The following is a 25,783-nucleotide window of genomic DNA, read 5'->3' on the forward strand; positions in this document are numbered from 1 at the left end:
TATAAGCCAGAAAGAATATATAATGTATGTGAGTCTCATTAAGCTGTCATTACTTGGAAAGATAGTTTCCAGGCAAATAAACACCCAAATCTCACTCTTGCAGCTCCTTCTGAATAACACATTCAACTCAAATCTCCCATCCTCACACATTCTGTTGACTTCAAAGAGAATTATGAGTGAACAAGAAAATGAGAATCAGGTAGGGCAATTATAATTCTGAAAAAGAAAAACATGCAACATTGATTGGATTGCTCGGAAAAAAGAAAGCCATTCTCCTTCAATATATTTAACTACTCAATAAGCCAAAGTGTTTTGGGGGTCTAAATTTTTATTGCTTTAAAAAGAAAGTAGAGTTGGAAAATATACTTTCACATGACCCCCAGAGTTGAGGATATAACTCCATAGCATTCACCATTTTTATTCAACTTAATTTTCTGAATGCTATGTCTGTGTCAGACACCGTGTCCCCAGTGGTCAGTTCAGTAGCCTATTAAAAGGCTGCCTCCAGATAAACTCAGTGCTCACGCTGCCTACAGGAACTGCCAAGAATTTCAAGGTTTGTGTGACGTTAGTCAATGAGGTGCTAATAACGATAGCAACGAAGGAATACATTTTGCATCTAGAGGAGAACATGGACTAGGGCAGATGTGAAGGAAGAGCTACCCCATGATGATAACCTTTCTTTACGTGCAAAGGGATTAACACTGGAGCTTAGAGGAAGAACACAGGCAGGCCCCGGGCCACGCTGCCACGTACCCTGCAGAGGGACAAAGTCTGTCTCCAAGGTGAGGGAACTGGTCCGACTAATGCTCTCTAATAACACTCTTCTCCATAACTTTCTTTAGCTTACCTCCCAGGTATGTATCCTCTTCCCCAGGTAACTCGGCTCACATTTCTCCACACGGGTAATGGGGAGGAAATCCTTAAACACGGCACAACAAAAACATGCCAGGGAGGCCTGGAGCCTACGCCAGGGAAAACCTGCGGGCGTTTCAGAGCTTGACAAAGGTGGACAGCATGACCCTGCCTGGGTCAGGACTTACCTTCAGAGAATGAAATGAGATAATGACCATATACATGTGTGGTGTCTTCGAGGGAGTAGAGATTTTTCACAACAAAAGGATATTGGGCCACCAGGGCTGGGCAAAGCTGGGTATTTGGCATAAAAACACAGTGCATCATAACAAAGTCATTTAAAACGGAATCTGCAGGGGGAGAAAAGCAAAGCAGAAAAAGAAATTAGGTTTTTGCAGCAATCTTTAGGAAAGCAAAAGTCTCTGTTTATCTATTCTTGATCAATGGTTGTTACACATTGGTTTGGGAGATTATGGTTTTATGTGGTTTTATGTCCCTACTGTACATAGAGACACTGCATATAAAAATAATAATGCTGACAGGCCTGAGGTCAAAACTCAATTTCTTAGGACAGTAAACAAAAAGTGTACTATTTTAAAAAAGAGGCCACTTTTACAAACAGCACTAATCACCTTAGCCACAATGTACATAAAAGAATTCATATAATTGAAGAGCCGCCCATGGGCAGTTCCGTGCAATCAAGATCAAGACATGATCATTTCTTTGTCTACATGACACCATGTCTTCTGTCAACATCTGTTTTCCTTTGAATCTTTAGCACCCAGTTTCCAGAGGGAGCAATGAAAGACCAGAGGCAATGGATTTCTAGAAGGAGGTGATCAGAGCAGAATGTTGGTGAGAGAAACAAAAGAAGGGGGGAAAAGGATAAGGTAAAGGCTCTGAGCAGTAACTGAAGCAAAATGAAAGTTCCCTAGCACATTAAGATGGTGACTGTCCTATATTTGAAGCTATTTTGTCAGGAGGTAAGCAGAGGGATGGGCAGGGAAGTGGACAAGTCCCAAAGAGAAGCTGCATTTTGAATACAGTGCTGGTTCCTCACGGCAAAGACGGTAGCATCCAGTCAGCATTGACGGGAAAGCAGGGGAAGGCAGGTCTTTAGAGGTACACTTGTTGAAACTTGTTAGCTGAGATGCTATGTGGATTCTGAATTAAGAAATGACCTATACTGGCTGGGGTTTGTGAAACTTTTCAAATAGAAAATGGTAAGAGATGTGAAAATTTTAACCCAATATATTAGATTTCTAATGCCTAGATTTTAAATTTAGTAATATTTTAGCAATGAGATGTAACTGATATGTAACATTGTGTAAGTTTAAGGTATATGACGTGTTGATTTGATACATTTATATATGACAATAAGATCACTACTGTAGCGTCAGCTAACACCTGTATCAAGTCACAGGGTGCCATTATACTCATTTACATAGAAGTGATGAGTGTAATACTACGCCATAGTCACTTGGCATTACCAGCTACTTCAATCCCAGAGAAGATGCCAGACTAGCTGCATGGAACTTTTCCCCTTAATTACAAAAGGAATCTGGCTGTTCTAAGTTTAACATCTAGGGTTGCCTTTATACATTTTAGATATTTGCTGAGGAGAGGGGGGTAATGTTTATTTACAAGGCTCCCAGAAGGACTAGGCTCCATAGCAGTTTACATTTTGCTAAAGCAGAGATTTGAGTCGGGAACTCCAAGGTTGGTGAGCTTTCTTGTTCTCTACTCACAGGCATTAACTCTTGAGAACTGATTTAAAAAAATCATCTCCTGCTAGAAAATAATTTCTCAAGTCACTCAATGACTAATGCTGGTCATGGAAGTAAAAAAGTTTAGGAAACTAGTAGGTCTTAGGCAGAAATAGATATTTCGGTAAATTAAGAAAAAGTACTGTCAGACCCAGGCGTGTTCATTTCTATGGTGAAAACCAGTATTTCACTCTCAACTCTGACATTTCTCACTATATTATAAACCCATAAATGCCAAGCTCATTCTGTCCACTAATCCGTGTCTTAAGGGCCTGTACTAGGATTACTTTTAGGATGACCATGTGGCACATTCATATTTTTGTTTATGAGAAAGATACTGATTTATCTTTATCTCCAAGCAATGAACATTATACTTGTGAGAAAGACAGTATCCAAAAAATCAGCAGAGAATGAAGTCTGATATTAAATTTTGATATTAACCTTCTTCTAACAACAAAGATGAAAGGATCAGGCATCACATTCTATATGCCAGCCACAAAATGCACTGATTTCTAGGCTTCGATTTTTTAAGAAGCAATACTCTAGTCCCCACCCCTCTGAGAGGTGACTTTAAAAGAAAGGATATATTTGTTCTTCATGGGTCGGAAAGACGATCTTACAGATCTTTTTTTAGATGCCATAGTCTCTAATGCACCAGACTCCTTTTCAGTCAATATTCACTTTATGGAATATGCTTCTTGTACCAGGTAATCACACATTTTGGGCAAATAGTTCATCAGAGGAAGGGGGAAATCTGTTATATTTTTCCTGACCTAGAAATGTGATTTATTTGGGGTTATGTATGCCTCCTAGAAGCAAGGACTTCCCATCTAATGGATCCACTGAGGGATTCCTTTCTCAGAAAAAGGTTTCATCACATTCTTCTTGCTCAGACATCTTCAACTATACCCCAATGATTAGCTTTATAGTTAAGACCCTGTAAGATGTTAGACCTTATTCTTAGACCTTGCCTTCTTCCTCCCACTTATGTGGATAAGAGTCTGGCAGAACCAGACTGCTTGGTGTTCCCTGTCCATTTCTAGGTCGGCACTAATGCTGTCCTTCAGTCTGGAAGGCTTTGTCCTCAGTCTCTAGTACCAGCCTCCAGCCTTCCTGCAGGGCCACTTTAAGGCTATATTTTCCATGGTGCTCCATGATAAAGCAAAACTCTGATAATCTATTTATAAAATGAGAAGCTAAATGAGGAGATAAAATAAGAAGTAAATCAGGGGCAAAATACTTTTAGGAGATACATAATAATAATGATGACTTTGCCCTGAGCATATTGCAAGTGACTGGGCTTTGAATTATCACTATATATTTGAGATAAATCTTTGAGCTTCTTTTAGTGATAAATGCTCTTGTTTGGGCTCAATGTGCTTAAAATATTAACCGATTATTCTAAGACCTGCCAGGAACACAATTTTTTAAAAAATTTGAATATGGGTTGCTCCCGTCATGTACAAGATGGCAACCAAAATGGAGAATGATATCATAACTCTGAATACTCAGGTTCAGTGGTGAGATTCATCTCACTCATCTTCAAATCTCTGTGTCTTAGTCAACAGGATTGGTTCACTGTAAAGTGCCATTATGAGTTGAATTTTGTCTCCCCGAAAGACAGGTTGAAGTCCTAATTCTCAATATCTAAGAATGTGACCTTATTTGGAAATAGGATCTTTGCAGATGTAGTTAGGAAGAGGTCATTAGTGTGGGCCCTAATCCAAAATGCATCTATAAAACAAAGAATGCCAAGGATCACTGGCAAACCCCCAGAAGCTAGGAGGGTGGCCCAGAGCAGACATTTCCTCACAGCTCTCAGAAGGAGCCAACGCTGCTGTCACCTTGATCCTGGACTTGTGGTCTCCAGCACTGTCAGACAATAAATTTCTATTCTTTAAGCCATCTAGTTTGTGGTACTTCATTATGATAGCCCTGGGAGACTAGCATAGGTGCTGGTGTTTAGTTGTACCATGGGGTTTTGTCTACAACTGCAGACAGAACCATATTACTCTCAGCTAGAACAAGGTTGTGCCTTTTAGGTAGATAGCTTCAAATCCTTTATGGAAATAGAGAGGACTGGAGTTATATAATGGATGTCTATGGGAAGTCTATTCCTAATATGTATAAACAAGTCTGAGCCATCTACAAAAGACAGTCAGAATTTGAGCAGGCAGAGGAGGGTCAGAAGGAATGCTCCCTGAGTTGGCCACATAAGAATGCTAATGTTATTATACATAACTCCCCCCTAAAACTGGCTACACACACTGAGAATGAATACAGAAATTTTTTTTTTACAGTGTTCTGCATGGATTTAATGGACACACAAAACTGTTCTCAGTGTTTACCTGTTGCTTCATTTAAAGCTGGCTCAAGGCGTATTGTTTCTAGAAAATGCTCTAAAATTTTTTCAGGTGTTCCTGACATCACAGTATACCTGGATAAGAAATAAAAACATCATCAATTCTTCAAAAGTGGGCAAACCATTAATGAATAATTTCACATTTCTAAGATATTTTGTGTTTTCTGTTTTGTTTTCATTTATTTATTCATTTTTTTTTAGTCCCAGAGAACCATTATGACTTAACTTGTGGCCCACATTCTCCTTATGGGAAGAGAGACCCTGTACCTTGCCAAAGACACAAAGGAAGACAGTGAAAAAAAAAACCCCCACAAATTAAAGTAGTTATTAAAGCATTATTCTTTTTTCCCTACATGGAACTAAAGTAAACTTAGAGAGTGGCTCTAGCAGGCTGGGAACTGTGAAAATCAGCCTTGCTCCAAGGGGAATGGAAAGGAACATGTAAATCACAGGACAGCTCGGGCCAGGCAGGGGGGAGCTGGTGAGGGCAAGTGACAGTAAACTAGGTTATCCATATATGGGTTATTTGTAGCAAAATCTTGGTCCCACACTGGATTCCCTTGCCTATTTCAGGAATGCTGTCTTTCCCAACTGTACACTGGTATGCGCTTTGGAAACACAGCTAAGAATAAAACAAGAGAAAGGAAAACAAAACCCCAAACACCAATGAGCAAACAAACTCCAGTAGCATCCGGATAGGAAATAAATAAACACTAGAAAACCCATAGATTTATTTCAATGTCAAATATATATTACTTGGGGGTAGGGTGTGTTAGTCATTATTTCAGAAGATCCATCCATGGGTTTCATCAATCAACAAAACAGAACTTATTTTTTAAACTGAATGTGGGCTATTTCAAAGTCATGTCGAAGATGGCAACAAAACAGTGACTGAAACTACAGGCAAAATACATTAAGACGGTCTGGGTGCTCCTATGCTAAAACTCAGACTTTGCTTTTCTGCTCGGAATTTCACATTAAGCAAAATGATGGGAAGAAAAACAATGAAAACAAAATTCTTTTATGTTCAGAAAGTAGTGGTATAACTCGGCTCCAGGAGGACCAAGATTTCTTTGTCTCCTCACCAACACCCTTTCCTTGCCTGTTTTACACCTTGGAGGAAGTGTGCTCAGATCCCAAGAATCCCAAGAATATCTCTAATTATTAATCGTCAAGGTGTTTAACCTCCTGCCTGAGGGAGTAAAGAAGAAGCAATCCAACATATAATCCCATGCATGTGAGAAGAGAGACTGAGTGAAACAACTGTGGTACCGAAGGAGTAGCAAATGTAGTCTACCTGGATGGTAGGTGACCATTAGTTAAGACTATTCTATGTTTGCATGCTAGTGTGTGTGTGCACTCAGGACCAAAAACAAGGTGAAGAGTTAAATCTTTGCAGAAACCTGGCTTTGGTGCCTAGAGAAAGAAAGGGAGAATAGAAAAAACCCTATTTTAACCTCAAAAGTATCACTCCTTCCTCAAAATAAATAAGGCAAAAGACAAGGGTTTTTTCCTCAATGGCTATTCAAGGAAAAAAAGAGGGTACATCAATAATGACCTTCAACACTTAAATGGAGAAAATTGCTGCGTTCATTCAATAGTTCCTGAAATACAGGATTCTTGGATAGTGCTCACCAGACAAGCTGGAAGATGGGTGGCATCTGACCACATTAATAAGGAACTGGGTTCGAGAGGGCTACACCCCAAACAGCTAGGTGGGCCCTGAACAATGTCATCATGCTTATTCCTGCTAGCTAAATATGATCTTCATTCTGCAGATGGAGAATCTGCTGGGCAAGGGGAGGCAGCAGGCCCGTGGTCACAGAGTTAGTAAGTGCCAGATCTCTGCTGTGAGCCTGGGCTGGCTCTGGAGCACATGCGTGTGTCAGTAGCACGGCTCTGTCTGAGCCCTCTTGGTGCACACGCTCTGCTCGGGGCAGAGGGTATGTCAAGTTCTGAAAAGGAACTTGGTTGTGTCTGAAAATTTAAATAAGATGAGAAACACACTACATAAACACCAGTGACTTGTATTTGGCACGGCACTGGCAGTTGGTGCTGGCAGGCTGTAAGCTCTCTAGCTGGTTACATAATGGATATATCTGTTTGAAATTTGTTCCCTCCTCAGAAGTTTAACTCTCCCCGGTTGGCTTAACATTCTGGTGTTCTTGGTTTGGATATCCCTCAGCTAGAGTATTTATGTCTGGTAGAAAGAAAGAAGAATTAGGGGGCAAGCCAGGTTTCCTATCACCTCCTTAGAAGCAACATCTCTAACTCTGCCCACCTCCTCAATCTCGGACGCCAGATCTTGCTTTTGCTGTCAAGGGCTCCCTCTAGTGGTAAAGCTGCTGTGGCTGCCTTAGCCCAGCCTCTCCCTCCCCAGCTCCACAGAGGGCAGTTGCAGGTGTTGACTCTGCAGAGTCCGAAAGCTTCTGGCCAGATGTAGCCATCTGTGAATTTGCAGCTCTGGGCTTGGCTAAACATCATATTATTGCTTTCTTTCAAGCTGGACACTGCCAGACACTCTCTGCTTGACCTCTGTTTAAATGAGGGACTTGAATACCAGAGAGCATGGCTTTTTTCAGTTTATTTCATGAAGGAGCTACTCTAGTCCAAGTTAAAAAGAAGCCCACTTGATTACATTATCCAAGCTGTGGGCTTTTAAGCCTGTGACAGAAAAATATCTTCCTAATGCCAACTCTGGAAATGAGGACACTTCTATCGGCACCTAGAACAAAACAACAAAGGATGGAGGGGAGGACAGCCTAAAAGAGACTCTTTCTGCAAACAGAAACAGGATGGACTCGAGCAATCAGGCGGTTGATAGTCTAAGGAAAAGGCAACACAGTAACTAAAACAGGAGCAGGCACTTCAAATTCTCTCTTTCCTATTAAAATCACATAACCACACAGCAGAAGATAATCAAAATGGTAAATGTCTGAGAGCCTGAGATAGTGTATTCAGCGTGAGAAACACTGTCCTGATACTGATGTTTTAATATCACACTCAGAGTTGAGAGGCTTGGGCAGTCAAGCAGTTTTGAAAGTTTAAAATGTATACATGAAAAACTGTTCTTGATTTCTCAAGGGAAAAGTTAATCAGAAAAAGAACATTATGGGCACCTGGGTGGCTCAGTCGGTTGAGTGTCCAACTTTGGCTCAGGTCATGATCTCACAGTTTGTGAGTTCAAGCCCTGCATCGGGCTCACTGCTGTCAGCTTTGGATCCTCTGTCCCCCTCTCTCTCTCACACACTCTCTCTCTCTCAAAAATAAACACTTAAAAAAATAACATTTACTTCTGGCACCAATGTGATGACCCTCTTTGAGTTCAAAAGGGATGATTCCTGAAAAGATGGAGGCCCTATACATTCCTGAGTTTTAGGTCCATCCATAGACAACGTTGTTGGCATATTATCAAAGTTATCCATAACATCAGGCCAAAACTCATGTACACGGTGCCCCCTTTAACTCTGGTCTGGCATGAGAAAGTCTGACATGGAAAAAGACCCCTTGAGAGAATGGCTTTTTCCTCTTCAGGTAGCTGGTCTTGCCTAGCACATTATTTTGTGCTGATGGATATTTCTTAAATGGTGTGCTGTGAACATGCACACGTTTTTGAATTATATAAGAAAACTGGATTGGTCTACAGAACACAAAAAGGAGATAGAACAGAAATCAGATCCAGGCCTAAAATAAATTGAATACATGGGCTTCTCCTCTTCTATTCCCTTTAGTTTGATTTCATAAGAAAATCTATATTTGGAAGGTGCTCTGAATGGACTATGTTGTAACAAGCAAATGCTTTTGATCATTCCCCCGTGGTATGAAGAGGTGAAGGAAGCGGTGCCTCCAGGGGACTTCTTGGTCAAATGTTTCAAGGTGAAGGAGAATTTTCAAGGCTTACTTTTTCAGGTGGCAAGATTTTCCTGAGACATCTGAGGCATTATTAAAGAATGCAGATCACCACTATAAAATGCTCTAGATATATTTAAGCGCACTAAAGAAAATCAGTGGGGAGGGACCTAACCTTCACATTAAAAATATTTTCATTCTCATCCTCCAAGGGCTGAACGGATAACTGTTGAAAACATTGTGTGAGAGTATTTTCAAGAATGAGTAGCAGTGAAAAAAAACCCACGAAAACTTCTGGATGACAATTTATAGGTTTATAAGTGAAAGAATAGTTTTTGATACAATCTGTTTTATGTCAGCCCTTTTGAAATATATTGGTTTGCAATGTTTACATGATAGTGTTGAGGATACAGTATTTACCTGCTGTATTTTGCTATAGTAAGTGTTATGGCTGAAAGAAGAAAAGCATTGAAGTTGCAAGCTGGAATTGACACCAGCTTTACCATTATCAGTTTTGTAGCTGGCTCTTCGGAGCCTGCTCTTTCCAGCAGGTAAAAGGAGTTTGGAGTAAGGATTACATACAACATACAAACTATATTATGGCTACTCAATAATATTCTATTTTTTTCCCACCTTCTTTGAAAATACGTTGATTCATCCAGATGAAAATGTCTGAGCTTTGGGCTTTGAGTCTAAACAATAAAAATTCATCAGTTACCATGAGTGGGCTGATTAAAGGGAACACCCCATTTGTGTTGCAAACAAAGGAAAATTACTTGAGATGCATTCTTTTTCAATGTATTATTTGGTGACATTTCTTTAGTTACAGGATTGGTGTTTTTATTATTCTAAGGTTGAAAATTAATCTTTTATTTTAAAACAAGATTCTGTGATCTTTCACAATTTCTTAAAGCTACATTTCCTTGTTCTCCTGTCTTACTATTCAAGTGTTGGTACATTTAATGGAAAAATCCTCATGTAAGAAGCTGCAACAGAAGGGGCCCCTGGGTGGCTCAGTTGGTTGAGTGTCCGACTTCAGCTCGGGTCATCATCTCATAGTTTGTGGGTTCGAGCCCCACATCTGGCTTTATGCTGACAGCTCAGAGCCTGGAGCCTGCTTTGGATTCTGTGTCTCCCTCTTTCTCTGCCCCTCCCTTATTCATGCTCTCTCTCTCTCTCTCTCTCAAAAATGAATAAACATCAAAGATAATTTAAAAAAATGTTGCAACAAAGGACGGAACAGGACATAGGGAAACTGAAAAAGGCTCAAATTAAACAGGGAACCTGAGGGGTGCCTGGGTGGCTCAGTCAGTAAAGCATTTGCCTCTTGATTTCGGCTCAGACCGTGATCTCAGTCATAAGATCAAGCCTCACATTGGGCTCAGGAGTCCGCATTGGGCATGGAAGCTGCTTAAGTTTCCTTTCTCCCTCCTCTTCTCCCCCTCCCTGCTCTCTCTCTCTCTCTCTCAAAACCAACCAACAAAACAAAACACCCAAAGAACCTGAGAAATGTGAAGCGAATACCCTTTTGATGTTAGCAGGATTGAGTATGGATGGATGAGGCCAAATGGATGCTTCTGGATTGCAATCAACAAACTGTTTTAGATTTGAAGTCTGGGCTCCTGGCAAAGATGCTCATTCTGATAATAAGATGAAAACACTTCTCAAGAAATCCGGCACATGAAATTCAAATACCAAAGGTTCCCATCACCTTAGGGCCTACCTATCCTCTGTGCTGCCTGGCATCTCCATTTCCATTGTTCTTACCGCCTTCTGTTCCAAAGCTATTACAGTTGCACACTGTATACAGAAAGTGTCTGTGGAGTAGGGGAAGAGTCCCCTCCGAACGACTCCAGGCAGCACCAAGCTCAACACAGTGCCAGAAATGGATACATTATACTCCACAAGATGTGTGATTAGTCAATAGAGAGAAAAAAGTCACACACACTGCCGTCTTCCACAAAAAAGGAGAGCATGCTATTGTAGAAATGATGATACCATGTGAAAAGGTTAATCATAGTCTGGCAATTGCAGTGTTGGATGCAAACCTACTTTTGCTGAGGCTGTGAGTTTCCTTGATTAGAAGCCCTGTTCCCTGCTGGGACCTTCTCCAGCACCAAGACATCTTGGTCATGTTCTTTAAGTCTGACTGTATTCGCCTCAACGTCCTGCAAATACAAATTACACCACATACAGATGCTGCTGTTTTCTCAGACAATGAAAAAAATTTCAAATGCTTCAGAAACTCATTTGGTGCTTGTGATGCTAATTGTTGCATCTACAAATTAAGTCATTTTCAAAGTCAGGGCTGGAATGGTCAGAGATAGGACCAGATGAGGTTTGAGGCATGCGGTTTTAAAACTCTGCTTTTACACCAGATTCAGAAAAACAACCGAGTAGAGAGGGCTGTGGTTGTACTCTGAGAAACCTTTTAGAGAGGGCGGCATGGTGGGAAGAGAGGGGAGCACGTGCACTTAACCTTACAAAAATAAATGACTTTCTTCTGAGTGTGTGTCATTTTCATAGGCATGCACCTTTTCTCTCTCATCAAAAGACTCTTTTTTTTTTAATCAGCTTGAGGGGCACCTGTGTGGCTCGCTTGTTTAAGTGTCCAACTTCGGCTCAGGTCCTGATCTCAAGGTTTGTGAGTTTGAGCCCCACGTTGGGCTCTGTGCTGACAAGTTCAGAGCCTGGAGCCTGCTTCAGATTCTGTTTCCCTCTCTGTCTGCCCTTCTCCCACTCACGCTCTGTCTCTGTTTCTCTCAAAAATAAACATTTAAAAAAGTAAGTTTGAAATGTGTTAAAAACATTTTTCAGTTATTTAGAAAAATTTTATAAACTGTATCAATGATAATGATCTTAACCTGATTCCTTCAAAGAATTTTTTTGGCTAAGTGTAAATTCCATGTATGTAAATTTCAAAGAGTTACTAAAGTTTATCTCTAAATTTCAATGTCATTTGAACAATTAAATTAAAAATCTTAATGGGATTTTTTTTATCACTTGGTCCCCATTTTAAAAGAGATCAGGTAACAAGTCAAATTCCATGAGACATTTTTTTCTATATTATTCAAAGGTATAATTTTAAATTTAACTTTCTTTGCATTAAGGGAATGCATTTCTTAAACAAACTTTGTTGTCAGAAATCTTGCCTCCAAAGGCAAAGGCTAAAGGCTGTGTGAGAATAGGTGTTCATACATAAGGAATGGAGAACGACATTGTGAATCATCATGAAGTAATGTTGAACGTACCAGAAAGCACAAAACCTGCATTTAGAACTTCAGGGTAAGGTAGAGAAAGCTGCTACGGCTAGGAGAGGCAGAGAAGAGAGTGTGTCCTTTGTAGGAAAAGAGCAAAGTGACCTTAGAGGAAACAGACTCTCAGAGTGAACTCAGGTTGGGGTGGCCAGACTCCAGGCCACCTGAAAGGTCAGGGGTGACAGGACGCTGTCATCTTCCCCAGGAGTCCACAGACAGTCTTTCTGAGGTTGTGTGTGGGGGAAGATCAGGGACCATCTCTTCTCAACCTCACGCACTCTCACAAATACTTTATGGAACAAACTTAGATTAGGCCCATCTGCAGAGCCAACTTTAAGTGCAATTTCATGTCTCTGTCACCCTAGTTATTCTTCACTGACCTGCTACAGTCTGAAATTCCTTTAGATGAATCAAATTGACATAAAGCACTTGAAAATGCTTGGCTGGAATATCCACGAGTGACATTAATTCCCACTAAAATGTAATCACTCCGTAACTCAGGAGAAAGTGTAATGATACAGGAAAGCTTCAGATTTGGGAAGACACAGGAGGTGAAGACTAAGAAGGGCAAGAATGGAGAAAGACCTGGGGAGTGAGGTAGGGAACCACACGAAAGGGCAGGCCTAGAATTGCCAATGAGAAATGTCTCAGACTTTGGCATTTGGCCAAGGTAATCCCTATTTTTCTTTAATTCTCACAGGCCAGTATGGGTGTGTCCAATTATTTGGTGCAGCACACATGCCCATCGGCAGCTTTACTGGAATACCACCCTTGCATCCCAGAATGCACATCTGTACACTGAACATACCAGGTTTAGAATCAAGACTCTTTGCTCCTAGAGCATTCAGTAGCCACAGTACTGCTCAGTGAAAACCACACTGATCCTTGCTGGTCTGGCAAAAGGAAAAACAGGATGCCTCTCAGCCACACTGCCTTGGACTCACCCTTAGGATCCGGTTGAAATCCTCCTTGTCCACCCTTAAGAAATGGCAATTGTCTTCTCGCAAGACGATAGAAGCAGCTCTCGGGGCGTCATTCACCAGCGCTAACTTGCCGAAGTCATCCCCCTCGTGCAGGGTACAGACCACTCCCTGGAGGGAGCAGAACATGCCGGTGAGCAGGGTCCCTGAATCCGAGTGAACACCCACTCACCTCAGGCCACAAGACCCCCTCCCCCAAAACACTGTACATATAAATGGACTGCCCCAGGGATGCCAAAGGAGAGTTAAAGAATTAGATTATAATGTTTTCTTTTTCTTTCGTTGAGTAATATGGGCTTTGGCCTAAGTTAAATGTATAAATTTAATGTATTTATTGGAAATTTATACATCTCTAAGGAGATGAGCCCCAGAAAGTGCAATTCTAATGAGTGTAATAATTTAGATAATCTGTGATTAGAGATGCTGTAATGTCTTTTCTACATCGAGTAACAATGTTGTTGCAGGCTTAATTGTAGCACTGCAATACTTAGAGCCACATTAATAAATGGAGCAGAATAAAGTTTCACAAAGAAAAAGATATATATACCTTGCCATAAATGACTACATTCACTGATCCTTTCAGAATAATGTACCAGGAGGTGCCTTCTTCTCCCTGGTTAAACACTAGATACAAAAAGATGAAAAGACTTATGACAAGAATAGAAGCACATCAATATAAATTACAGCTTATCAAATCATCATTTTTAAGTCCCAGAATTACACATTTACTCCAGAAGGAAAAAAATTACTGGCAAATACTAACTTATTCAGGTGGAACAGTACTCCCTTTTCTACAGGACATGAAAGGAACGGAGGTGCTGCACCGCTTGCAATGTTCTAGAAGATACGGATTCACTAGAGAGCCATGCACCAGCAATCCATTTCTTAAAGCAACAAATACACTTTCCCCCACAATTCGTCAAAATTTATCATGCTTTCGAAAATAGTTTTTGAAAGTAAAGTTCACACTAGTGTGTGAAGTTTGAAAACATGTAAATCAGCACTACATATTGTTTATAGAGATGTGTCTACATATTATTAAAAAATGATAATACCCACTACACGTAGGGTAGGAGTCACCTTGGGGAGGAAAGAAAACAACGAGATAAAGGAAGGAACAAGGGGCCTGCATTTGTATCTATAATTTCATTCTTCAGGAAATATGAAAAGATGGTATAATGTCAGTGTTTGATGAAGATTTAAAAGGTGCTGGTAATAATCTCTATTTTTTGATGGAAATATTTAAATATTTCTAATAAAATGAAAACAATCTGTAAGTTTGAATGAAAAAATAAATGAGAAGTTGTTAAGTCATCAGTGATGATAAAAATAAAAAATCTTAAAGTGAACCCTTAAAACGTAAAGAGAAAACATTCTTTCTAAAATTAATATTCATGTTAGAAATACCATGTTTGATGACTGAAAGTGAAACATTTTGAAATGTAATTTTTATAAGTCTTTTTATTTTACAATTCATTTTCCTGCTTCTTTGCTCTTTGGAAAGAGCAAGATTTTCCAAAGAAAAAAGTTCAAAAAAGTTCAAAAGACTTTTCTCTTGAAAAGTTAACAGGTGTCTATTTTAAAAAGTGTCTTACGTTTCACGAAATTTAACAAGTGTCAGTTTAAATGGAAAGGACATGTTTCTTTATTGCAGAACTTTGAGGACCTTAGTGTGCTCATGTGTCTTCTGATTCTCCAAGGGAGATTAGAGAAAGCAGCATTTCCTGACTTGAGTAGACCAGGAACCACATTTGCCAAGAAGGATTTTGTAGAACTTGGGGAACATGATGGCCTAAACAATTTTGTTCACATTTATTATATTGAGTTTAAATGTCTTGCTTCCAAATGCCCTCACAGAACTGAACAAGTTGGATTCTGAAGAGGTAAGACTATATTGGCACTGCACTGGCATTTGGGGCAAAGAAATTCTCTCAGGCTCAGAGCTGATAGTGGAAGTGAGAGAAGAAAAAGAAAGCAGGGTGATTTATCACTCTAACTAGGCATCTCGAGAGGCAGACTTGCTCTCCAAAAACCAAACTGAAGTGAAGCTGATGAACAGGCCTGTGTAGGGTCCTTCCTGAGGAGCAGGGACTTCATCCCAATCTCCTTAAACACTGCCTGGAGCCAGCAGGGAGCCGGTGGAGACTCAGGCTGGCACCTGCTGCCATGCTGGTACCGGAAAACCGCCGTGCAGCGTGACAACGGGCAAGTGCTGGGAACAGTCGCAGGCCTTGAGAAACCAAACTGCCACATGATGTCCTGCTATATCTGAGCTGGCCCCCCAAGAAGGAAAGCATTTGCAGTCAGGTTCCTATGCCCTATGCTCTTGGGAAGCTCGCCAGGCACAATGTTCCATTACGTTTACTTACACACGGTTCCACCTTTGGCATGAGACTCAAAAATGAGAACACCTGCTAACTCTCGTTTCACCTAGAAGAAAAAGAGAAATAATTGGGAAAGGCCAGATTGGGGCATTGGGTGGGACTTGTCCTCCTGAACAGTGCTGAGTATACCCCTCTGTTCACACAGCCATCCCCCACTTTGCTGCCTGCTAGTCTTGTCTAGAACCACTTTCACTAAATTTGCCACTAGATTCTTGTTTAAAAAAATAGATATTTATTTTGGGGGGAGCAGAAGCAGTGGAGGGGCAGAGAGAGAGGGACAGAGGATCCAAAGCAGACTCTGCGCTGATAGGCTGACAGCCTGATGTGGGGTTCAAACTCAGGAACTGCGAGATCAAGACCTAAGCTGAAGTTGGATGCTCAACTGACCAAGCCAGCCAAGTACCCCTATTACTAGATGCGTGAGGTTCTGACAAAAGCTATTTTATAAGCTAATTCATACAAGACAATCTCCCCAGAAACCATTTAAAACACGGCTTCACACATATGAACTAGCTAATTTCTCTGCCAGTCCTCTGTCTCAGGTGAGAATATGACAGAACTCTGCTGCTATGAAAGGCTCTTCCTTGCATCACACATAATACATCACCACACCGATGTTGGAAAACTCAAATGAAGCCTAAATGTGTGAGCAGATTTATATTCCTACAAAGCTAATTATTTTAAAATTCTAAATTATGGTTGCAAATTTTGGCTCTAACTCCCCAAGAACGAAGTGACCTCAGAATTTCCCCCGGTGCCTGGGTACCTGGGGTTTGAGCTAGAAGAGGACTCCCCATACTCCCCTCAATTCCACCACGCTGGGCAAGTCACAGAAGGGACATGCTGAGGACCTGGAGTCCAGGGAGGGAAGAGGAATCTCCCCTCACTTCCATCTACAGTGTGAGCTCAGGATGCATACAGGTGCAGGGGCACCCCAGCTCCCGTGGACAGAGTGCGGATGATCAGGGCAGTGGTGTGTGGGGAGGGGGGCCGGGCTAGACTTCGCCCCTGAATGCCCTACGTAGGTAGGTGAGCGAGCTTCTAGACCCCCAGTAGTGCATGGGAGGACTGGAGGGCAGCTCCATCTGAGTTGAAAGAGAAGGGGTTTGAAGCCCTTCTGCTTGGAGCTGTGGCAAGTGCATCACTGCTCTCAGCAGAGACCTGACCTCTGTCCCCAGAGAAAAGACCACAGGCACTCCTGCCATGTGACAGCATAATGCCAGCGAGTGAGCTGGGAATGACAGGTAATTTAGGTATGTAGATATCACTGAGGGGCCTCAGAATATGATCTGTGAATATTGAAACAACTTCTATTTACTATTATTGTTGAATTACTAGCATATAACAGACTTGTGCTACCTAGAAATCACATTCCTATATTTCTTCTATAGGAGGTATTTCTGTCCTGATGCAGAGCCAATTTTCTGTCCACTGCTTTCCTAAATAACCTCATCATGTAAAAGTTCAGAGTCAGACATAGCCATTGGACCATTTTTCACTAATAGGCCCTGCTTCTGTGTCCTAACATATCTGAGGCAATATTTCCTTGAACCTTCTGCTTCCTTCTCTATAGGACAGCAAACCTGGGCAAAGCTGGCCCCATGGGCCAAGAAAGGCCATCTTGATTTCTCTTCTTCCTCTATATTTCATAGGAAGGTCTCAGAGTTCCCCTTAAGGTCTGGTTCTCTTGTCTAAGTGTACAGATTCTAAGATTCAGGTTTGGAAGAATGAAGTACATTTTCCAGTCCTATTCACTCATATTGCTTCAGGGTTTAGGGCACATTAACAACTACTAACAATGTGATAACACTTGATCCCATTTGGGGATTGTTCTTGGGTGTAACTTCCTTAGCATCTCATGAGAGAGAGTATGTGTGATTTATGAAGAATTCAGGCATTCCTTCACCACTCCATATCAAAACACTCTCCTTCACTGCTAACAGTGCATTCAACACCTCTCCCGCACCTGACCATGCTCAACTAGGAGATAACCTACTGTGGTAGAAAGATGGGATAAGGCCTTGATGTGAATGAGCTCTTCATAGATAATCTCTAGGTCATCCACGGTCCTCTGGCCAGGTCTACAAAGAAAAAAATAAAAAGAAAACAATGAGAAAAAAGGCATCACAAAGCTTTAGATATAGAAATGGATTCAGGGGGGCCAGTAATGTGTTTAGAGATTTCTTAGGAGAAACCTCTGTGAAAAGATGTTGACAGAGGCAAAGATCACAGAAGCCATTATAATCCCTAAAGGGATTTTTGAAACAAATGTGTTCCTTGATGGAAGAATGTGCACATAGTCCCCTTCCCTTCCAATCCGAGGGAGGAACATCTCCACTCACATTGTAGTTGACTAACTCATCTCTCACTTTAGATAATTGCTCTAAAAAATCGCTTTTCATTACCATCAGAATCAGTAACTACAAAACTTATCTTTTAACACAACCAGGAACAATTGATTTCATCAGCTGGATGACTGATCCAAATTCCTTGGGATCATGTGTGATGTCTTAGCCTAACAGAATAATGCTGCTGTCACTATTGTTTCAGATCATGCAGTATGTTTTTAGCAGAGAACTCAAATAGATGATTAATATAGATTCAGCATTTTCTCACCTCTCCCTGAAGAAAGTGAGGGCATGAGTTGAGCAGAAAGCAAACAGTAGTGTCTGGGATTAGTAAGAAAGGGAAAGAAGGAAGGCACACACTCTCTGAATGCCCAGATCTGTTCCATGGATGACAGCTCTTTCGTGAGATGGCAGTCAGTATAGTGCCTAAAGTTTTTTTTTTTATAAATTATTTTAAAACTAGTATCCAATTGCCTTACTTTAAGGATAGAATATGGGAGTGTTATAGACATTTTGGCATGGGAGGACTGAGTGGATTCCTAATCATCCTTCATGTGTGTGATTATTCTGGAATCAGTAATAGTGCTCAATTATACACCAATGATAATCAATATGCTTGATCAGTAATATGGGTTTTTCTACCACTCCCTGAAATATAAGGAACCTTGGCTAATATGTTTTTGAGCTTAAAAATAAACAAAGGTGTTGTCAAATATCAAAGTGCTATGGGGATGGACAGGCAGCATTTACTCTCCACTAATTACCCCAGTCATATATGTTACCTATGATGTAACCATCAGTCTATTTTATGTATTTTGTCCTGAAATCCCATCAATTTGTGATATCATTCAACGTTACTGTATGTTAAACATTTAAACCTTAATGAGCTACTGGTGGTATTTCATCCTTAACTGCATTACATTTTAAAAAGTGTTCCTGGGTCGGATAAATTTGGGGGTGTTGAAGGAGTGAACAGAGCACTGGATTCTGCGTCTACAGATCAAGTTTTAACCTCAGTGCAACCACTCAGCAGCCATGTGATATCAGTCTCCGTCTCGTCTGCAAACTGGGGACATACCTTCCTGATAGAGATGTGAAGGCTAATGAAGTAGCAAATGTGAAGGTGCTTGCATATTTATTTAAGTGAGGAAAAAACCAACGAAATGATTTTCAAAGCTCAAACCCTTGCTTAAGAAGTTAAACAGGGGCACGTGGTTGGCTCAGTCGGTTAAGCGTCTGACTTCAGTTCAGGACATGATTTCACTGTTCGTGAGTTTGAGCCCCATGTTGGGCTCTGTGCTGACAGCTCAGAGCATGAGGCCTGCTTCAGATTCTGTGTCTCTGTCTCTCTCTATTCCTCCCCTACTAACACTTTGTCTCTCTCTCTCAAAAAGAAATAACCATTAAAAAAAATTTTTTTTTAAGTTGGTGTATGACATTTGGGCCAATAAATTACATCTAAAACTTAGTGGACAAGCAGTTTGAGCAATCAAAACTGAATTATAAATAACCTAAAATAGTTGACTGGCTTACATACTTTTGCTGCCACATTATGTATCATATAGGGAGTTGATCAAGTGGGACTAACTAGAAGAAGATAGCTCTTTGCAAACCTTGCACATTACCTTCTCAAGGGCAGCTTTGATGCGAACAAAAGAATATGCTATCTATCTCTTATGGCTTCAACAGAGGTTATGTTTCCTAATCCTGATTATTCAAAGGGACAGGCACTGAATCCATGACCCGGGGGGTGCGAGCCAGCTTTACCTCCTGTGAAGGATCACCAGGAAGGACACAGCTGTGCGCTTCAGGGCAGAATTCAGACAGTAGAGGACCCAAAGACACTGAAAAAAAAACTATGGCCACGGGGGCTCTAAAGGAGCCAGCCCTTCTTAGTACGGGGTCTAATCTACTACTTGACTTAGACATGGGGAGTTTGAAGCTGGGTCCCTTGGGGATTTAAAAGTCAATGGAATCACCCCAGCCCATCTACCACTATAGAGACAGCTAATGTGAAAGTCTCAGGTAGGCATAATAGGATTACGGCTCTTCAGCATGAGGAGCGGCCCCGCTGTTCCTGCTACTTGACATCAGCTGCAAATCGCATGGACCCTCCTAGAAGCTTGGCTAAAAGGGAAAATAGTTGCCAAGTCTCATTCTCACCTCTATGGGGAGGAAGAAAACTCAGCTGGGAAAAGAAAGGGTTAGAATTTAGCTCTAAAAAAAAAAAAAAAAAGAAAAGAATTTAGCTCTAAAATCTTGACAGACTCGAAGTTAGAAATCCATTCAATGTGGAAATCCAAATCAATGTGAAATCCATTCTGATCAACTCTTATGACATTAGAGTCTATAAATCCTATTATATTAAAACTTATTGTGTATGCCAACTATACTTTGATAAAAAAATAAAATGAAGAGGTGCCTGGGAGGCTCAGTTATTTGAGCATCTGACTCTATTTTGGCTCAGGTCATGATCCCAGGGTTGTGGGATTGAGCCCTATGCCTTGGGATTCTCTCTCTCCCTCTGCCCCTCTCCCCCATTCATGGTCTCTCTCTAAGATGAAAAAAAAAAAAAGAAAATGGTTATATTTAATTCAAGTGTTAAAACGTGATGAAGAACGCTGTCTAATCCTCAATGCAGCCTATTGCACATTTGATACAGCGGTTCAAGGTTGCCCCGTGAGCCACGCTAAGTCGTCTTAGGACCTGCATCATAATGTGGGAGAGGGGGGGTGAAGACGGCGACTTTGAAGAATTTTTGAAATCTGTTCATCGCCCTGCTGCCGCACACAACTGAGCACTGCCTGGAGCTCCCTTCTCCCCAGCTCCTGCGGCCCTCCTGGCTCTCTCCAGCTTTCCTAATTATTTCCTAGTGCCTTTTTTGGTTTATTATTCTTTTGTTTCCTTCATGAATTGTGTTATGTCCCCAGGCTCTGCCATCAGCTCTGTGCTCAGTGTTTTATACCTTCTTTCCCAGGGGTAGGGTGGGGGAACAAAAGAGCCCACCTTTGATCTATGAAATGTTGACATCTAAATCTTTATGTCTAAACAGAGGTCTTCCTGAGCTCCCAGAGTTTGCTGGCCATCTCCATCTCCTCCTGGAGAAGCCATAGGCACTACGAGCTCCATGGGGCCACAAGTGCTTCCTCATCATCACTCAAGGCTCGGTGAAGACAGATCTCAATCTACCTTTCCAGACACATCCGTCTCCCCTCTCTTCACACCTTACTGCATGACTCTGCTCTCTGCTCCAGCCATACCAGACATTTCTGTATCCCTCCAACATGCTAGGCTTCCTCGTGCCTCCAAGACTTCCCACATGCTCATTTCTTTGCTGTACTATTTTCTGCTGCAAGCCCAACTCAGATGTCATCTCTCTTAGCTAGAATTGGTTGTCCAACCCTTATTCTTCCACCACACATGGTCCTGCTGCTGTGGTGATTTCAACATACTGTGAAGAATGCACTGTGCTTAAATATCCATTAACTCTAGCCTGCTCTTCTCAAGAGAAGCAGCATCTGGTAGGGCAAATGGCACTGGATTGGAAGCAGAAACTAGACTGGAGATCTAAATCAGGAACTTCCTAGGTATGTGATTAGAGTAATGCCTTGTTTCTGCATCTGTAAAATGGGAATAATTAACAGGATTGTCATAAAGATCACGGGAGTTAATATACACATGGTACTGATATACTGGAAATATAGCACAAAGGCAGGATGGTATTATCACCAGGGTGGATGTTCAATATAGTTCATTGGATGAATGAACACACACATTCCTACAACTCATGATGCACCCAAGAGATAAGGCAGCAGTATTATGGACAAGTTCTTGTCCTGTGCCCGACAGAAATGGGGGCTTATGCTCTGCCATCCTTCCTATCAAAGATCAAGTAAGATGAGGTGCCCATGACACAACTCACTTTTGATATGGCACACGTTTATGTCGTGGCAAATAGTTCATTAATAATGAAGAAAGGAGGTAGGGTCGATATATTGAATGTTACCTCTTACTCCACATCCCATAAAATGATAGAAAGGACATATTTTCTATAGAATTGTAGATTTTACTCCAATGTCAGACCAGCTGAAGTCATTTAGTGTAACTAAATCAAGATCAATGGCAGGTTGGACAGAGGTGACCATCCAAGACCAAGCAGCACCTGTGGGTCTCAGCCCTTTTATAGCCATATTTTTATCTTCCGTGCTAATGGTCTGACTGGAAAGGTATTTTATAAAAATTTTCTTAATGTTTATTCATTTTTGAGAGAGAATGAGAGGTAGCATGAGCAGCAGGGGGGCAGAGAGAGAGAGAGAGAGAGAGAGAGAGAGAGAGGGAGAGAGAATCCCAAGCAGGCTCCATACCAGCAATGCAAAGCCTGACGCCAGTCTCAAACCCACAAACCATGAGATCATGATCTGGGCCGAAGTTGGACACTCAACCAACTAAGCACCCAGGTGACCCTGGAAAGGTATTTTAAAATCCTAAACAGCACTGAAAACAAACAAGCATCACCATTACCACAAACCACATAATAGTACTACGGGCAGACAGAGAGTTTTAGGAATTCTTGGGTGACAGCAGATAGGAATAAAATGTGTGAGAAATTACTGGAAATGACCACAGCTCAATATTCACAGAAGATCACCACAGGAGGAAGACAGCAGATGACATCGGGCAGGAGAGGGTCAGAGTGGTTCATCAAAAGACCGCTTCCCTCAGGTTAGTGGCTTCTTTTCCCACACCCCACAGTGAGCAGTGGGCAGTGGGCAGAGGCAGAGTTTACGGCTCTGTGAGACAGGTGCCCAGAGAGGAGCCTGAGAGAGAAGCCCTGCCCCTCCTGTCAGACCCGGAGGAGGAAAAGGAGTAGCGGCTCTCCTAGGAATTCCTGGGAATTCCTCCATAGTTTGGCAACCGGTGGGAGGAAGGGGGGTGGCTTCAGCCTGCCTGCTCCCCCGGCTGCCTCTCATAAAGCGAAGCCTGCCAGGAAACGTGGCCTCCGCTGCCTTCAGGGGCAGCTCTGACGGGGACGCAGACCACACTGGCACAGAATCCATGCGGGGGCTTGTTCTACTCCCTGGTCCCCCATTCATCAATAGCCACTACGGAGAAGCAAAAACTTCCATGGGGACTTGCTGGGTGCTGTGGAGAAACCCATGGCAGCTGCTTGAAACAGGATGGAGCAAAGCGGAAACACAGTTTAGTCTCTTGTCCTAAATAACATTCAAAATGAAAGGAAAAAAGGGAAAGGAAGAAAGAAAGATACGACTCTGTGGTCCAAAGTGGTCAGTGTAAATCACGGAGCAGGCCACTGTCACTTAGCAATCCACCCAGGTAGCTGTGAGCTTTTGGGTTCTGTTTACAGCAAATGTTTTAACGAGGTAAGAGAAGCCAGGACTGCAAGGTGTGAGGGGACTTACTCTGAAAAAATGAGTATATTCACGGTTAACAGAGCAATAAAAGCCTTTGTGAGAGGTCTGCCACAAGCAAACTCACTGATGTTTCCAGGGGCCTCAACCTGTTGTTAGGACTAAAAGTTGAGGAAAGTCCCAGGGAGGAGGCCAGCTGGACGATGGTGGCCAACCTATGCCCACCAAGGTGAATCCCAATATGAGCCCCTCTCCTACCCCAGGCGGATCTTCCGGATTGTGGCAGGGATGACGGAGAGCCAGCCCAGCCTCTCCCAAGGCCACCAGCTCGGAGCTGCTGTGCCATCTAGTGTCTCAGAGAAGACTCACCTCTCTACTCGATCTTGATCTTCAGCTTTCCCCAACCCCCCACCCAAAGGGCACCTGGTAACAACTAAAAGTGAGCCCTCCCCACCACAATCACTGAACAAAGGCACATTTTAAAAGCGGGTTTCTCATGGCAAATAGTGGCAGTAAGCACCTCTCATGCTTTGGTCTTTACGGGGGTGACAAGGAAAAAATGGAGAAGAGGTCCTGCAAATCAGACCCCGGCCTGTTCAAACAGTGATGAAACGGTCCCAAGGACTGAAGGCAATTTGGCTTTCAAGAGTCAAGGGAACACTGTGCCCCAAGCAGGAGGAGGGAACCCCATGCACCTTCACAGAGAAACCTATGAGGCTGGGGAAGTGGATTGACTCTCTGGCTGCTCTGAGTGGCAGCCGGTGAATGTACCTGGTCTTTACTTGTCCTTCTCCAGATGTCACAGGGAGAGATATTAGGCATCCCTGCTTCTTTACAAATCTGCGTGGTGCCACATTGATGTGGATTTGTCGGATCCTGCTGTGGAAAGGCCTAGTTTCTGCAGGGGATGCATTCTGGCAGCAATGTCTAGTTACAGACAAGATAATAAACGGGGATGGATGGAGAAGCAGTTTATACATTAAAGGATGGGAGGGCTCAGGTGATATTGGAAGCTGCTGGTAAATACAGTTTTATCAAGGAATTTATCAAGGTCAGAGACTAAGCTCCTCAGTTATTGGAACGTGGATAAAATGAGGGATTCATCCAGACACCTAGCAGCACGTGGGCATGGCCATTGGTAAAATATGCAGGTGAGAGAGTAAATAACCCATTCTTCTAGACCTGTCATCTAGTAGACCTATTCTCTGGTGCATGGGAGGAAATACCCAGAAAAGTCAATGTTTTAAATATCTAGTAAGCCATGGTCATGGTTCAAAATAAAGGAAATGCGTTATTGTTTTTTTCTGAGGGGTCGGGGTGGGAATGCTTTCTTTTTCTTGCAACACTCCACCTCATCCCACCCGCCTGGCCTGCTTATAAGTCATTTCTCAAACTTGGATCATTTCCCAAGACTCTTAAGATCTTGAGAGCTCACCTCTGCTGCTTCCCTTAAAGGAAGTTTGGTTTTATTTCCCACCCTCTTGTCTAATAAAGCAACAAAACGTGTTTCTTTTCTCAACCTCCCAACACCCTTGCTTCTTAAGAGATCTTCCGTGTTAGAGACATTCCAGGAACCTGGTGAGTGGGCATTTAAAGTGTCCTGTCCATATGGGGAAGAGCATGGGTATTTTATGGAAACCAATTTGACAATAAACTATTAAAAAAATAAATAAATAAAGTGTCCTGTCCAGCCCTGTCTGCTCACTTCTCTGCCACACCACCACCCCTTCACCTTATCTTTAACCTAGAGAAGAACACTTTAAATTTATCAGACGCAATTCGGCATTTTTTAGTTCTGATAGCAAAGCCTATACATCCCCATGTGCATTCTTTCCTTCTTTGTGAGGTTAGAAATGAACATCGTCTACCACTGCAGGAAAGGGCAGATGCTTTATAAATTTTTGTGAGAAATGAAGTCATCCTCATCAGGACACGGATAAGGATCCATGATTAAAGCCCCTGGGTGCTAAGTGTTTTTAGGACAATGTAATTTAAGGCTTTTCATGTTTAGAAACTGAATATGCCCAACATACTTCTAGCAAAAGTGGTTACTATGGGGACACACTAGAAGTTTAATATTAAACCTTTTAAAAGGTGCAAGTACAAATATTTTCCTGTAAAACATCTAGGCAGCAAATTGAGAAAAAAATTTGGATGGCATCAGAGAGTATAGCTAACTGCCTTTTTATATGATGCATAAATATAATCAGATAGAAAATGCAAACAGTTTTTGAGGAAGTAGTATGTATATGGATTATTACTTTTTCCTTATAGAAATTTATTTTTTTTGCAAAAATTTTCTTTTTTGCAAAAATTAATTCTCAATCAGGGACAGACGGACTATCTATATTTCTTTGGATTTCACTTCTTGTTCAAAAAACACATTAGAGAGGGTGACATTGAGGCAACGAAGAATGAATATTCTCCTTGAAAAAAAAAATGGAATGAAATTGGATTTGGAGTAAGCAAACATGGGCTCAGATACTGGTTCAGCCACATATACTTCTGTGTGATGTCAAGGAAGGCACTCAACGTTTACTAAGCTCAATTTCTTCAAATGTAAATTGTGGATAATAACATAAGTCCTACTCATTTTATAGAGTTGTTTTGAGG

The 25,783-nt window shown here is 41.7% G+C and overlaps 1 protein-coding gene across 3 annotated transcripts in view; it reads right to left on the reverse strand.

The window, feature by feature from the left end:
• RAPGEF4 (Rap guanine nucleotide exchange factor 4) overlaps positions 1–25,783 on the reverse strand; it is a 282,413-nt gene that overhangs the window by 47,636 nt on the left and 208,994 nt on the right. For all 3 annotated transcript variants that reach the window (XM_029934374.1, XM_029934373.1, XM_029934375.1), the window contains 7 exons: positions 17,450–17,534; positions 15,439–15,499; positions 13,617–13,693; positions 13,034–13,180; positions 10,885–11,000; positions 4,970–5,058; positions 1,127–1,205 (listed from right to left, as the gene is read on the reverse strand). In XM_029934374.1, the coding sequence (XP_029790234.1) occupies positions 1,127–1,205; positions 4,970–5,058; positions 10,885–11,000; positions 13,034–13,180; positions 13,617–13,693; positions 15,439–15,499; positions 17,450–17,534 (654 nt within the window). The remainder of the gene's footprint in view (positions 1–1,126; positions 1,206–4,969; positions 5,059–10,884; positions 11,001–13,033; positions 13,181–13,616; positions 13,694–15,438; positions 15,500–17,449; positions 17,535–25,783) is intronic.

This window comes from Suricata suricatta, chromosome 3 (genome assembly GCF_006229205.1).
Source record: "Suricata suricatta isolate VVHF042 chromosome 3, meerkat_22Aug2017_6uvM2_HiC, whole genome shotgun sequence".
Lineage (NCBI taxonomy): Eukaryota > Metazoa > Chordata > Mammalia > Carnivora > Herpestidae > Suricata > Suricata suricatta.